The sequence below is a fragment of the Sebastes fasciatus genome, chromosome 21, assembly GCF_043250625.1.
Source record: "Sebastes fasciatus isolate fSebFas1 chromosome 21, fSebFas1.pri, whole genome shotgun sequence".
Lineage (NCBI taxonomy): Eukaryota > Metazoa > Chordata > Actinopteri > Perciformes > Sebastidae > Sebastes > Sebastes fasciatus.
Genome location: NC_133815.1, coordinates 5,654,219 through 5,668,657, shown reverse-complemented (window position 1 = coordinate 5,668,657; position 14,439 = coordinate 5,654,219). Strand labels below are relative to the sequence as shown.

Below are 14,439 nucleotides of genomic sequence, written 5' to 3'. Positions count from 1 at the left end.
ATTGTTACAGGAAATAGTCCTTAAGAAAAAAAGACTACAGCTATTCGTACACAAAACAGAAAAAAAGTTATAATAATAATAAAATATAAATATAAATAAAACAAATTATAAAGTAAAAATTATAATAAATTAAATAAAAAAAATATTAATAAACAAATTAAAAGTAATGATAATAATAAATAAATATAAATAAATAAAATAAATTCACACCAGATTCCCAGAACCTACTTATATCCCCGGTGTCCTGTCACCCACACAGGATATGTGTTTAAGGCACATTTACAATAGAGTAAATAAAACAATGTAAAAATAATTAAATATTATGAATATAACTTAAAAAAATATTAAAACAAAATTAATTAAATCAAGGTTGCAACCCTAACTTTTCTTTGTTGACTTATATATATCCTTATGTTCTTTTGAAATAATATATGTTTATTTTTGTTTATTGTTTATTTTTTTATTTTGTATATTCTTTTTTTTTCACAACCTCAACAAAACCAAGCCAGAACTGCATTTTGGTGTCATTTTAACCATGTGTAGATTACTCCGACTTCCATTTACAATCTTTACGCCCCTGTTTCCAGTCTTTACACAAAGCTAAACTTAACAGTCTCCTGGCTGTAGCTTCATATTTAATGGACAGATATGAGAGTGATATCAATCTTTTCATCTAACTCTCAGCAAGAAAGTTACAATAGGCATGGTTTTAAATTTGAATAGCTATTTACAGACTGTGGGGGGCTAAAACACATCCCTGTGTTTGCATCCCTGTTCCCAAAACGTGAAACTATTTATTGAAGTGTTTTTGGCTCTAACATTTCTGTGTCATCTGCATGCCAGATTGAAGTTAAACTATTCTGTGGACAGCAGCAGGTGTCTCTAAGTGCAACATCAATTCAGGCCTTGAAGCACATGCAGCTTGTTTATTATCCAGTTTAATTGCAGGCCATGCACAGTAAATGACTGTTTCTGTTTCCTAATGTTAGTTTTACTAGAAGAGTTGGAGCATCAGCACTTCTGTCTCTCCATTCTGTTCAACTTCTTTTCTTCTTTTAGTAATTTCCTCCCTATTGTATTCGTCTCTCTTTTTTTGCAGTCTTAGCACCTCTTTTTCCCCCAAATTGGCGGAGATTAATTTTGCTCTGGAGCGGTGCTTTCCTCACAGGCTCATATGACTTCACACATCCTCTCATCTGAAACAAATCCAGCTTTGGGAAGCTGAGGAGTTTCACAGACCCGAGGTCAGCCAGTCGCTCGCCTCGTGTCGTAAAAAAAAAAGTGGGTTTCAGAGATGTTATCACAAGAGGATTTAGAGTGTTAGATCACATGTTCCTCGGTCTCGACTTACCCTGGAAAACAATATACCTTAGGCATGTGGTTGAATGTAATGTCACTGGATATCAAATTATTCACCCTCTTACAGTACTTCCTCATGCAAGGCAGGTATCTACAAAATACATGATCCGTGTCGAAGCATGCTCTGGAACCAGTGGGTTTATCTGAAACTGGAGGGCTTCTGCCCACAGACACTCTTTCTGAAACCACTGAGATTGCACCTTGCTCTTCTGCACCTAACAACCCATGGGCAGATGTTCTTGTGAAAGTTGCCACTGGTCTGTGTTTCCTCAGCATCCACACACACACACAAGGCAATCTAGAAAAGCTGTTTTTTGCTGGTTCCCTTTAAATTTTTCTAAGAATTTATTATTACTATCTTAAAAGCGAAACACACCATTAATGCAGCTGCACCAATGTAAATTATAAGCCAAGCCACGAGTCGTATCATCACCTATTATAACAGTGCATGCAATTGGCACAAAACTAGTTTGGTTCTGTGTAAAATTGCACATCCTGATGCGAACCTTTGCATGCAAGACCGCATGTCTGTGCTTTTTTGTTGACTGCTTTGAAGATGAGAAAGTGTCCAAACATCAGCCAAAGAGGGAGAAAGCGTGCCGTTCTGCAGGACGTTGGCTGGATCCATTACGGTGATTGATGGCTCCTCCGAAAGGGAAAATAAAGAGCCGTACTATCTTTGAACATTACGTCTTTTACTGTGACGTCCGTGTAGCCGTAATTCACAAGGTCTTTAAAGTTTACTGTTGCCAGTGGAAGTTAAGATCAGAGGAGTCCGTGTTCGGTCGTCTTACCTTTTTCACTTTAGCTTCCTTCAGCTTCTCAAGGGCGAGCTTGATTTTGTCTGCTTTCATCTGCGCCTCGATTTCCTCCTGAATAGGACAAACAATAACATGTTATGTTATGTTATAGTGCAGAATAGATGTTCATTCGCCATTTTTTATAATCTAGTATAAGAGGGATATATACTACCATAGCGCCATTGTGTTAAAGCCAGTATACTTAGGAAAATCAGCACCAAGAAATCATATTTGATGCCAGTAAACTGCACACAGCACAATCGGGAATAGTTTGACATTTGGGGAAATATGTTCATTTGTGTATAGCTTAGAGTTAGATGAGAAGATTGATACCACTGTCATGTATATCTGATAAATATGAAGCTACAGCCAGCAGCCTGTTAGCTTTGCTTAGCATAAAGACTGAACAGGAGAAATCAGCTAGCCTGGCTCTTTCCAAAGGAAACACAATCTGCCTACCAGCACCTCTAAAGCTCAGTAACTATTTAAAAAGGCGAATTCATTTCTGTGGATGCAGCACTTAAGTTCTGCTCAGGAGGTGTTTCATTTTAATTTCATAACTTCCCGTGTGTGGAGCGTTCAAGAATTTCATTTGCGACATTAGATCTAATCTACTAGATCTCAATTAGCAGGGATAGGATACCCTTTACTTTGGCTTATAACACTGGTTTTTACATTAAAATCCTGCCTACGGTGCAGTTTTAATGAACTTGTACACCTCTACTTAACAATGACACATTCTCTGCCTCAGCACAGCTGGTGTTTTTACCTCAGAAGGATGAGGTAACAAGCCCTGCTAAAGCAATAAGCTCCCGTCTGGCTTCGCCCCCCTCCACCACTGCCACATCTATACCTCCCCTTCTCTCCAACCTTTGGTATTGATCCTGTTACTCTTTCCTGCCTCCCTCACGGCTGTTTGATCTGTTCCAGGCAGACTCTTCGGCTGTTTCGCCTCACGAGTCTCTCTAACTGTAACAGATGCCTCCCGTCCAGGAACGACTCCGCCATGATCTCACTGTCCAACTGTTATAAGAGCAATACCACTCTTCCCAGTTCCACAAAGACAAAAAGAAATCACTAGAAATTTATATGCTGGGAACGAGTGATGTTTTCGTAGTAATACTGTCTTGTCACGCACGGCTCAGGAAGCACTTTCTCATGGCAAACCCAGACACGCCACCAATAAAATGGAGATTATGACATTATTGCCTCTCTCTGCTTCATGTGTCATATTATGTTTTAAGAGCCTGACAATGCAAAGAAATGTCATTTTCCTTCTTCACTCTCTGTCGTCCAGCTTTGTGGCATTTTCCTTGAAAGTGTATCAACCACCTCTGACAAGCCTTAGTTTGAACTCTCACTTTATACATTTTGAACCAGTTCCCAACAATAGAGAGGTCAAAAGTTGATTGCACACTCATCTTACATACTGTACACAGGCTGACTCACCTTAGTAGGCTTTGTAGACTGAGGAGGCGGAGGTGGTAGAGGGGAGGTGGAGGAGGAGGCCGGGGTGCTAACATTGCTGCTGGTGCTGCTCGCTGGTGATGATGGGGAAGCGAGGGAGGAGGTGGGGCGGACGCTCAGGCCCGTCGGTGGTGGCGGCAGCAGGTCTGGCGAGGGCGGTGTTGGCACCTTCAGACCTTCCATCTGTGCTGCAAGTTTCTCTTCCGTCGCATTGAGATCAGCCACCAAATCAGCCATGAGCGCATCCAGATCACAGTCTTCCAGTTCATGGAGGGACTCTGGTGTTAGAAAATAATCGATTTATTCGTTAAGAGCTGACCCTGGTACAGTAATTAGAGACAAGTGTCAGTTAATAGTTCATGACCTCTCTCTTGACTATTGAGCAAACAGGTTTTTTTTTTTGCATTAGTTCCTTTTTTGATATGTACCCTCCCTTAAACATTAAGAACCTTCACTTTTTTTACAAGTTCCTCTCTTTGTTTCATAACTAACTGGTCTGGTACAATGCACCAAATGGTAACATTTATGTTTATTGTACATGGCAACCTTACAAATAAAATAATGAAAAATAAAATGAAGGCATTTCTTTCATTTCATTCCTCATTCATCTCCCCTCGTCTTCCTGTTGGAATAAAGGCTGTAAATGGTTCATTAATGACCATTATTAAAGGTGTAGTATGCAGGATTTAGCCGCATCTAGCGGTGAGGTTGCAGATTGCAACCAACTGAAACATCTCCCGTGTGCCAAGCATGTAGGAGAACTACGATGGCCAATGCGAAAATCCGAAAACATGAATGTCCCTTTCTACAGCCAGTAAAGTCTAGAAACATGGCGGTGAAGAGGACCAGCTCCCTATGTAGATATAAACGGCTCATTCTGAGGTAACAAAAACACAACAGTTCTTATTTTCAGGTGATTAAACACTAAAGAAAATGCCAATAGAACTAAAAAACAAAACTGCCAATAGATCCCCCTAAATGCTACACACTGTTCATTTAAAGCTGGAGTAGGCAGATTGGAGAAAATATGATTAATACAAAATTATTTTTATAAAACGGTCAGTATATCCTGACAGTAGTACATGAGACAGGTAATCTGAAAAAAATCATGTTCCTCTGTGTCTTCCGGTGTCCTCCGGTGCTCCTAATTGCATCTGCAAGATTTCACAGACCGGAGGAAAACAACCAATCAGAGCCGCGCTGGAGCCTGCCGTCTCTGAGCAGCTGTCAATCACTCGATAACTCCGATCAAACGGACAAACTAGGCAGCGCTGATCAAATATGAATCAATATTCTGTTACTCTATTGCGTATTTCTCACCTCAAATGTTTTCAGAAACATCTTGTAGTGTACTGTTTAGCTGTAGAATGAGAACGTTTTGACCCGGCAGCCATGTTGAGATCAAGTTGAGGACAAACAAAGCACCGCCCACCAGCCAGAGTACAGCCAATAGGAACGCTCTCTCTCACTGAAATAACCTGTGATTGGTCAAAGTCTTGCGTCAAGGGGTAGATTTTTTAAAGCCTGAGAACAGAGCCATGAGGAGCAGAAGTCTAGTTTTCTCTCAGAACACTTGCATTACAATATGCTGAAAGGTTATTATGTAATTTTTGCACAATGATGCCAAAAATATACTGCCTAAAGCCACTTTAAGGCACCACTGAGAGCTACTAGCATGGTTGTAGATTTTTCGTCTTGTTACTAGGTCTGCCTCCTCTTAGTCGATTAGGGTGACACGCTCACCAACGGCCTCAAAACTGGCCAACGGCCGACCGTTGGCTTGGGTGTGTCAAGGCCTTTAGTCAATTAGTCATTTTTTAAGCTTTTTTCATGCTGAATGACTTACTGTATTTCCAAATAACTTATGAGCACATCTCTGGTAAACAATAGATTTAAAGTGGTGCTTTTGTGTGATTCTTTGTGGAAAAAACTCAGTTTTACAGATCTGTCGAATTAAATTGATTAGTCGACAAAGAACTTCTTTGTTTGAGGACAGCCCTACTTTTTAAAAACAATGGTTCATTTTGTGATTTATTGTCGTTCAGTTGAACATAGAAAGCTTTGTGACACATTTTGTGGTGAAGAGCTGTATAGATAAAGATCATTTGACAAGACTGACGTGCTTAATGACGTACAGTTGAACAGGATCGGGGAGACTTTAAGTAGAGTAATGACAACAGATGCTGCAACCTTGCTTTAACATTAACCTGCTTGTTTCACAGCCCATAAAAGCCAAAGGCAAACACTGAGTAATTAGCATGTACAGTGACCTCAATCTTTGTCTGAAATCACCTCTTGAACAGTAGCCAGATAAACTGCAGAGCAGTGCTGTTTTCCTCCCTTTTTACGTCACTGCTCGCAATCTGGATGATTTACTAGATAAGTGATGAAACATGCGATATACATCCTGCCTTTGCACAACCGCCACACTGTAGTAAGTCACTGTCACAAACTGTTAACACCCAGCCCTTTGTTGTATTTCTACACCCACGACATGCAAAATGTTGAGTCACCATTCAGGTCAGTGTAGCCGATGGACAGGTTGACTTCGTGGTCGGTGCTGGGGAGAGGTGCAGGAGGTACTGTTTCCTGTCCGAGACTCTGTGGGGAAGAAAGACAAGGCAGTGTGTTTATAAGAGCGTGGATATAATATCTGTACAGCCACAAGACCCCCGGAGGCTCAGCCAGTTAATCCACAACACATTCTAAAACATAAGCGCTCCCTGGACATTATGTAAGAAAGCATAATGTTTACATGTGTAACGTTACATCTGTTTTTAAGTATTACACCTAACAGGGCTTCCATGTGTTATATGAAGCCGCCCTGGCAAAATGAAAGTGATTTAAAATGACTGGCGGGTTAGAAAAACAACATCAAAGTGATCAGCAGGGTTTTTCACTGAGACAAAAAATGTGTAATCTCTGGCGGGCTCATGCCATTTGACCTCCCCTCCAAAAGAAAGTGTAATTTATGGTTGTTAGATGACCACAGAGAGTGTTTCCCCCCGCTGGGTCTGTTGTGCTTGCCAGTCTCGAGTGTCTCGGTGATCGATGGTGGGTTTAAGTGGGTCTGTCGTCTGTCTCTACAGAAGAAAAGTCTATTTAAGGTATATAAGGTGAGGGAATTAACCCACGGGCAGTCTGTAGAAAATGTGTTGTTGTGTTCAGTATGTGCTGCATTAAAAGTGAGTATAATATCTTTCATATAAAATTGTACTTTATTGCAAAAACAAAGAGCATCTGATGCATTTTACTGTGACAGCCAGAAAGTTAAGTGTCTATACCAGGTGTTTTTGCTTGTAATAAGTTAAAAAAAAATCTGTTAGTAGAACAAGGGAAATTCGCTTGGTAAGATTTATTGAAATAAAATGTAATATTTAGGCCTTTCAAGATAAAGAGATCTTGAAATTAGCTGTGAAAAACTCATTTTGAGCTATATTTCACTTGTATTAGGAAGTGTTGTGTGTCATAATAAGCCTGTAATGCTCAAAAGTATGTTTTAAAGATATTAAAGATGCATTGTCTAAAAACAAGTCTCTATATCTCACTGAGATGATACTTGTTAGGTGATTGTGTCTTATAATTTTGTTATATTTGTATTAACAAATTATTACTGTATATATTTATATTTGTTATATATTGTTATGTTTTGGTTATGAGATAGTTTGACTAGTAATAAGACAAATATACTTGGTAAGATTTTGCGTTTTTGCAATAAATAAATGATAGCAATGCTATTAATAATGAAAAAGATCCTAAAAAATCCTCAGCAATATAGCTTTTATATTATATTATATTAAGACTAGTATTAGGTATTTATTTTCAGTCCCAAAAGTAAACCACAATGATGTACAATACTAAAAGATGTGGGATGAAGTGCTATAATAAAACCTGTATGACCATGGTTGTCATGACAACCGTCTTAGCTCACCTGAGTGAGGAGGTCCATCTCCCCCAGCAGGTCACTGAACATGGCATCGATGTCATCCATCTGTTTAAAGCAACAACAATACAGAAATGTCAGACACCAAAAAAATAAATACTCAAAGATCAGACTGTAAACTTTGTCCCCTGTTGAGGCACCGTGTGTATCAATATATTGATCGGTGCTGCAAGGAAGCAAAGAATTTCCATTGATCGGATGGTTGTCATGTGAATGACAGTCAAGGAATGTGTGGAATGAAGACCTAAATCCAATCTGTGTGTTGAAACAACTGGTAAATATACATGCACAGCCAGTGGTGAGACACAGTACTGCTACTTCACTTTGAACTGTGTGTTGCTGTAATAGTGCCCTGAGGCCATGTTATCATCTCCACCCAGACTGAAGGAAGAAAAGTATGTACACATAACTCCCAGGCAGTCATTTCTTGCCCGGACGTGTTGTGTCTTGTAGCAGAGTGTGATTTTATTTCACTTTTGCATTTTCTGCCAGATTTAGAAGTACTTTTTTCTATTGACAGTCCTGTGCCTCTCGATCCTCCAACTCACCACCGCAATCAGTCCTATAATGTCATTAAAGACCGTTATGTGTGGAAATCGTGCACTCACATTACATGAACACAATTTGCAAAGTTGGTTTCAATCATCATGTAAGACAATACCGATTCATTTCAAATACTGTATGCTAAGAAACAAAATCAGAGTGGCCACAAGAATTGATCCCTGAAACATGCTGAGTCGTGAAGATGAGAAACTATCGACAGTAATAAAATATGCATGCTTGTAGACCGTGCTTAGCTATAAATTGCTGCACTTGATTGCTACAGATTTATATAGTTTAACCCTGACAAAAAAGCCCCGGGGACCGACTGTTTTTCATGAAAACAACTCCGGAAGATTCTCTTAAGATCTGTAATTACGTACAGTACGCTGTCTCTCACATGTGTATCATTTGAATCCCCACTTTCTCAGAACAAATGTTATGATGGGCTAGAGTGTGCAGTCAAAACAGAGTGCCTGTTTTCTTACAGTGGAACATGACCAGTAGTGGGACGGAGTCAGTGGGAGTTCATTCGGTCACAGTGGTGCTTTGATGGGGTTTTAACTTCACTAATTCCAGATGTGTAATGTGCTGTATTTGCTACTGTACAGCTCCGATGCATGTTGACCGTCTGGTGACTGAGCCTGTATGGGTACAATATTCCGATTAAGGACATTTCAACAGAAAGTATAGCTGCTCTAACTGTTGAACCAGTCTGGTGAACATTAATGGCCCACTTTCTGCCAGTGGTTCTGTGGCGGTTAATGAATATAACTGGCCTACTTTTTAGTCATGCTAAAGTCATTGGGCGTAGGAAATTTTTTTTTTTTTAATTGACACTTAATGAACAACCACACTTTGGTGTTTCATTTTATTTTGGTGTTTCATTTTGACTCATTACTTAAAATTGTATGCATGGCAATGGCAACTGTTAGATGAATTGCCATTAAATTTTGCATTCATGGTCCTCAGAAGATGAATCCTACTGACTTTGGTGATCCCCTCAATTTTCATCCTGTGCCTTAATGAAGTCAACTTTTTATCTTATCCAATAAACGATCGATCCTAGTGTGTCTATATCCAATGCCAAGGGGCACTGACCAAGCGGCGGGACAGTTGACTATCTCAACATCTCCTGGATGGATTGGCACAACAATTGTTCAGACATTCACGGTTCCCACATGATTTATCCTAATGACCGTGATCCATCATCAGGTCAAAATCTTAATTCGTCAAATACTTTATGACCAAATACCTGCAACAATAACGATAAGCCTTAGCTGTACTTTGTTACGTGCTAATTACCAAATGTTAGCATGCTAACACACTAAACTAAGGTAAACATACCTGCTGTTATGATAGCATTGTTATTGTGAGTAGCCTACTATAGCTTGTTGATGTTAGCATTTAGCTGAAGGCAGCTATGCCCAAGTACGGCCCCACAGAGCCAAGCATGGCTGTAGACTCTCAAGCATCCGTTATACTTTCCGCAAACACAGACATAAGCTGACGTGGAATCGTGAGGAAGCGTTTGGATCTTTTATACTCGGTGCCGGTTTCTCCTCGCGGCAAACCAACATAAAGCTCCTCAAAGTTCTCCATTTTCTCCACCCATCTGCATCCGTAGAATCATTTGAATGTGCGTGGACGGGCGAAAAACCTGCCGCACGGAACCGCTGCGAAGATGTCTGATGGTGTGACGTCACTTTGGCCGTGCACAGTCGCAACACGCGGATGCATTAAGCATAAATCAAGCTTTAGTCTTATTATGTTAAAATTGATCAATATTTCATAAAGATAACATGATGAAGCACAACAACGGCAGCAGAGGCAACCCCAGTTTTTGTTGTTGTATAATACTTAATACATATTCAAATACTTTGTATAAAGTTTGGAACAAAACTTTGCTCATTCAAGACATTAGTAGTGATGATTTTGGAACAGTCTAGCTATGAGCATGGCTATATTTTTATACCAGGTAAGCTCACCAACTACCTTGGATACTTTAGCGTGGCTTTGCTCATTTTGTAGCACAAAAGCATGATTGGTCTGCAAAACTCAGAGGTGCATAATGACTAAACGTGGTTATGTCTACAGTAGCTGTACGACTTGAGACACCTATATTTGAATATGAAGTAACTGAGGTTAGGTAAACGTTTAGAGTTGTTACAGTTATGGCAACAATATATTTGCTATGACTTCTCAAACAGACCTCACAGTGGCTTCACACTCAACCCGTTGTTTCTAATAGGTCACTCTGAGTGTACTGTTAGCCACTAACTGAAAAAGAAAGCTCCACCCACTGATTAATCTCATTGGTTCAACTCCAACCAATGAGATCGTCTCTTCCTCAGAGAAATGTTTGCATAACTAAATGTACAATCTCTCTGCTGTTACGGTACATTAGATATGGAAATGTGATCTGTAATAAAGTGGTACACTCTGTTTAGTAAACGTTTAGAGCCAACAAGAAGAAAAAAAGAGAAGAAAGCAAACATTTGCAGAGATCGGGGCAAACCCTCAGTCGCACTGCAGAGGAGACAAGAGTGATTGATTGTGTTCCAGGCAAGAGTTCATACAGCGCTGTGTGACATGATGTTTCCCATTTTAATCTGAAATGGATCAATATTGTTCCAACATCTGACACATGGCGTGTGCATGTATGTATGTATCTTGTGATTCCATAAATGGGTTTGTGCAGATTATACTGTAGATAAAAAATGTGCAAGTAATTGCAAAGTATTTAACATGATGACTAAACTGCTTTAAGTGTCAGACAATAATTTCCACATGACGTACGTGTGGGTCTTTCTAACTGTTTTAGCACTAGGGCCCACTCCTCCACCTCTTTACAAGAGCGGCTGGCCCCCAGGAGGAAGTGGTAAAGGGTGAACTTCCTGCCACTTGCAATGTTGAAATTGCATAGGAAATGTTGACATGAGCAGCCACCTGCGACTTTAATGGTACCGTTCTCTTCACTCATACTATGTCACATTTTAAGGGTATGAAAACATCCCTTGCATGGGCCTACATAAGTGATATTCTGCATAATGACTCAACAAAACAATGTTAATTAATTGCAGTTTCACATCCGCAAAGCTTGATATAAAACATTCGTTATTTAAAAAAATCGAATACAACCACTCAATTATTTTCATTCCCCTCTTCTTCCTGTGGTTTCACATTTTATTTAGTGCTATGACAACCGCAATACAACACAACTCATTGCAACGACCACAGTATGATTTTAGTCCAAGTCAGCTCTTAGCTCACGAACAACAACACAGAACACGTAAACACTGAGAGCGTCTGATGCCACTTCAATGCAGAATTTTAAAGTCACGCAAGGAAAAAAATTGTGTCAGTCGGGTCATTCAAGGCAGCTACTTTTAGAGGCCAAATGCATTAAATGGAGCGCTCCCAACTGTCGTTCAGTAAAGAGAAGTCAGAGAGGGGGAGTGTAGTGTTGGTCAGACCTTGAAAACAAACAGACATCTGCTGATGGAGGCAAAAGTTTTAACAGTTTCATGTCTCACTCCCCATATCAACATTAAACTTAAGAAAGTATTACACTTTTTTTTTCATTTGTAGGTGTGACATTGCAAACGAAACACAGAGGAGAACCATTGAAAGGTGTTAACCTTAAACTGGTATCATTATTAACCATGTGATTATCAGTGGAGCCTATTTGTTTTACTTAAAGGAATAGTTTGAAATTTTGAGTTATAAGCTGAGAGTTAAGGCCTTTACACAGCGGGGGCATGTCAAATAAACAACACAAAAATGTGAATACTCGCCTGCGAATATTATATCTCTAGGGCTTTTACTGTGAAAAGCAAGAATGGAAGGAGTGGATCTGGTATATGCTTTGTCAAGGTTGAAATGAGTAATAAAGTTCCCAGCAAGGGAGTGAATAAGCTTATTTCCTAACATGTCCAGTTATTCTGTTAACCATGAACAAAAAGAATGACTCAAGATATCAGAGATGACGGTGATCTGTTGTGAAATCATGCAAAAGATTTTTATCAGCAAAATTAGAGAACCGTCATAGTTGGAAGAGAATGTTTGGCATGACTAACGCTATTCGACAGAATCATTACTGACACATAAAGAGCTCTGACGTGAGCTGAGTTTTCCATTTTAATCGAACAAACTGATGACAAGTGTAGATTGTCCTCTGTAAAGTGAGATGTAGGGAATAATGGGATAATTTCATTTCCTGTCAATAAATGCATTTACTGTAAAAAAAAAAAAAGTTTGTTTTTGTGAACTTTCATACGGATGTTGTTGCAGCCCGAAGGAAGACAATCATTAAAGTATGTTGTTGCCTCTATGCACCATTTTCTTTCCAGAAACCGCTCTGAAAATATGTGATTTGTCAGCATTTATAAATAAAATTGGAAATGCTGGAGCATGGAAACTGGCGCCCTTTCAAACCAGCACAATGCATTGTGAAAACACACCACATTTCCAAAGACATAAAAAGTCAAACATAGCATGTAAATTCTACATTCCTCCAGAAAACGATTCCTACATAATCTCAAATATGTTTCCGGCATTTTTTTTTTATAAATCGACACACGTGTAACTCAAGTTTCAGACGAGAAAATGGAAACCAGACAACAACCCTAAGTGGCCGAAACGAAGTACAGCATGTTTACCATATTGTACAGAAACTCCCTCTCTTACTAGGCTCAGATATCTGTGTTTATAGAAGTGGATGTACTCTACTGTAACGTAGGCAAATTAGGGGGTCGGCAGCAGAAACAAAGCGCCGAAGGGCATAAAAACCAAGAATCAGAACTGACATTTAACAATACACAAGATCGTATCTGTTTGCTGAGGGCAGTTTATGTAGAAATCAAACATGGACCTAATTTCCACTAAGGTTATTTTTACATGGAAAAAACTATCCTTCAACCTTTTTTTTGCCACGCATGAGTCATTCGACAGTCTGTCTAAACATATATTGCAGCGTTTTCTGTCTTGACAGCAGTCAGAAACAAAATGTTTTTTACTTTTACTCCAGCATTCCAACTCAACAATGATGTACAGCTTATAAGTAACTCGGCTCATTTTTCTGTGATTTAATCTCATCTCAAAAAAGCCAAATGTACAGAATGTTCCTATCATCAGTGACAGCACTATTAGCTTTAAAATAAGGGGCCAACCCTATCGGTTTCATGTGCTTATTGAGTCATACAGCAGTCTGAAATCAGAGCCGGGGTCCACCCAGTTGAAACCAGACAAGAGAACATATGAACTAACACACTTTTCATTATATTAGAAATAGCTTAATGATTGACTTATCGCTGTACAGCGACCTAATTAAGCCTTATCTCGTGAGTACAATAACATCCTGGGTGACAATAGCCGTTTTGTATAATATATAAGTCTGTACCAAAGAGGCTTTAAATCACAAAATTTGGCAGGATATTATCTGTATTGTTCTTCCAGCTGGAGGAGATTTTATTTGACAGCCTAATCCCCTAAAAAACAACAACGATTCACATAAATCACATACGCTCAGAGGAAAGCAGCTATGGGTGTTCACCGTTAACTGACGGTACAATTAAGCAGAGATGTAACTCACCTTTGTCAAATGTTTTAATCCTTGTTTCACCAGTTAGTTTCAAGCTTCATGGACACCAGTTCCACCTCAGATTATTATCCTCTAATAAAGCTCAACACCAGAAAAAACAGTCATATACGGGGCAGATTTTGGGTGTGTTGATGTCGATTGAATCTGGCTTTCTTGACTCTTGACTTCTTCCTGCTTAATGCGGAAGTTCAGGTCCGGACCTGTCACTGCATTCCTTCTCAAAGCTCAATACTTTCACAACACTCTTGTCTGGGCAGCGCTGGGCCCATCCCCCTTTATTAACAGCCTCCTTATCTCCACTGTAAACTACAACTGTTTCAAGAACTGCTAGAAGCTGTGACTCCCAATCACAGTGCTGATTGACAAGCATTTGAGTAGATGGTGAAGTGTTTGGAAGAAGAAATGAAAGCGAGGTCTCGGTGGGATCGAGAAAACGGCTGATTCAGCAGGAGGAATGTGGCGGTCTTGGTTAATAATTCACCTCGCTGAGACTGATTTACAGCAGGTCTTTAAACAGGAGTGGTAATATGGCACGTCACAGCGGTGAACACCAGACTCCAACAGAGCTCCAGTGTTCTAAATTCGTCTGTCACCTCTAGACAGATTCATACATTTAAAAGTATTTCAAATAAAGTTAAACAAACCTCCTTTAGGCGACTCAAGCTTACAGAAGTTGCTTTCACTTACACTCAAGCGTCTTTTTTCTTCGCTTAAAATCAGGAAGGAAT

At 39.5% G+C, this 14,439-nt stretch overlaps 1 protein-coding gene across 1 annotated transcript in view; it reads right to left on the bottom strand.

Annotated features, from left to right (window-relative positions):
* apbb1ip (amyloid beta (A4) precursor protein-binding, family B, member 1 interacting protein) overlaps positions 1-14,439 on the bottom strand; it is a 26,255-nt gene extending 11,816 nt beyond the window's left edge. Inside the window, exons 1-5 of the mRNA XM_074621618.1 lie at positions 13,703-14,439; positions 7,558-7,617; positions 6,140-6,227; positions 3,609-3,904; positions 2,154-2,231 (exon numbers count right to left, since the gene is read on the bottom strand). Of these exons, the coding sequence (XP_074477719.1) occupies positions 2,154-2,231; positions 3,609-3,904; positions 6,140-6,227; positions 7,558-7,617 (522 nt within the window). The 5' untranslated portion in view covers positions 13,703-14,439. The remainder of the gene's footprint in view (positions 1-2,153; positions 2,232-3,608; positions 3,905-6,139; positions 6,228-7,557; positions 7,618-13,702) is intronic.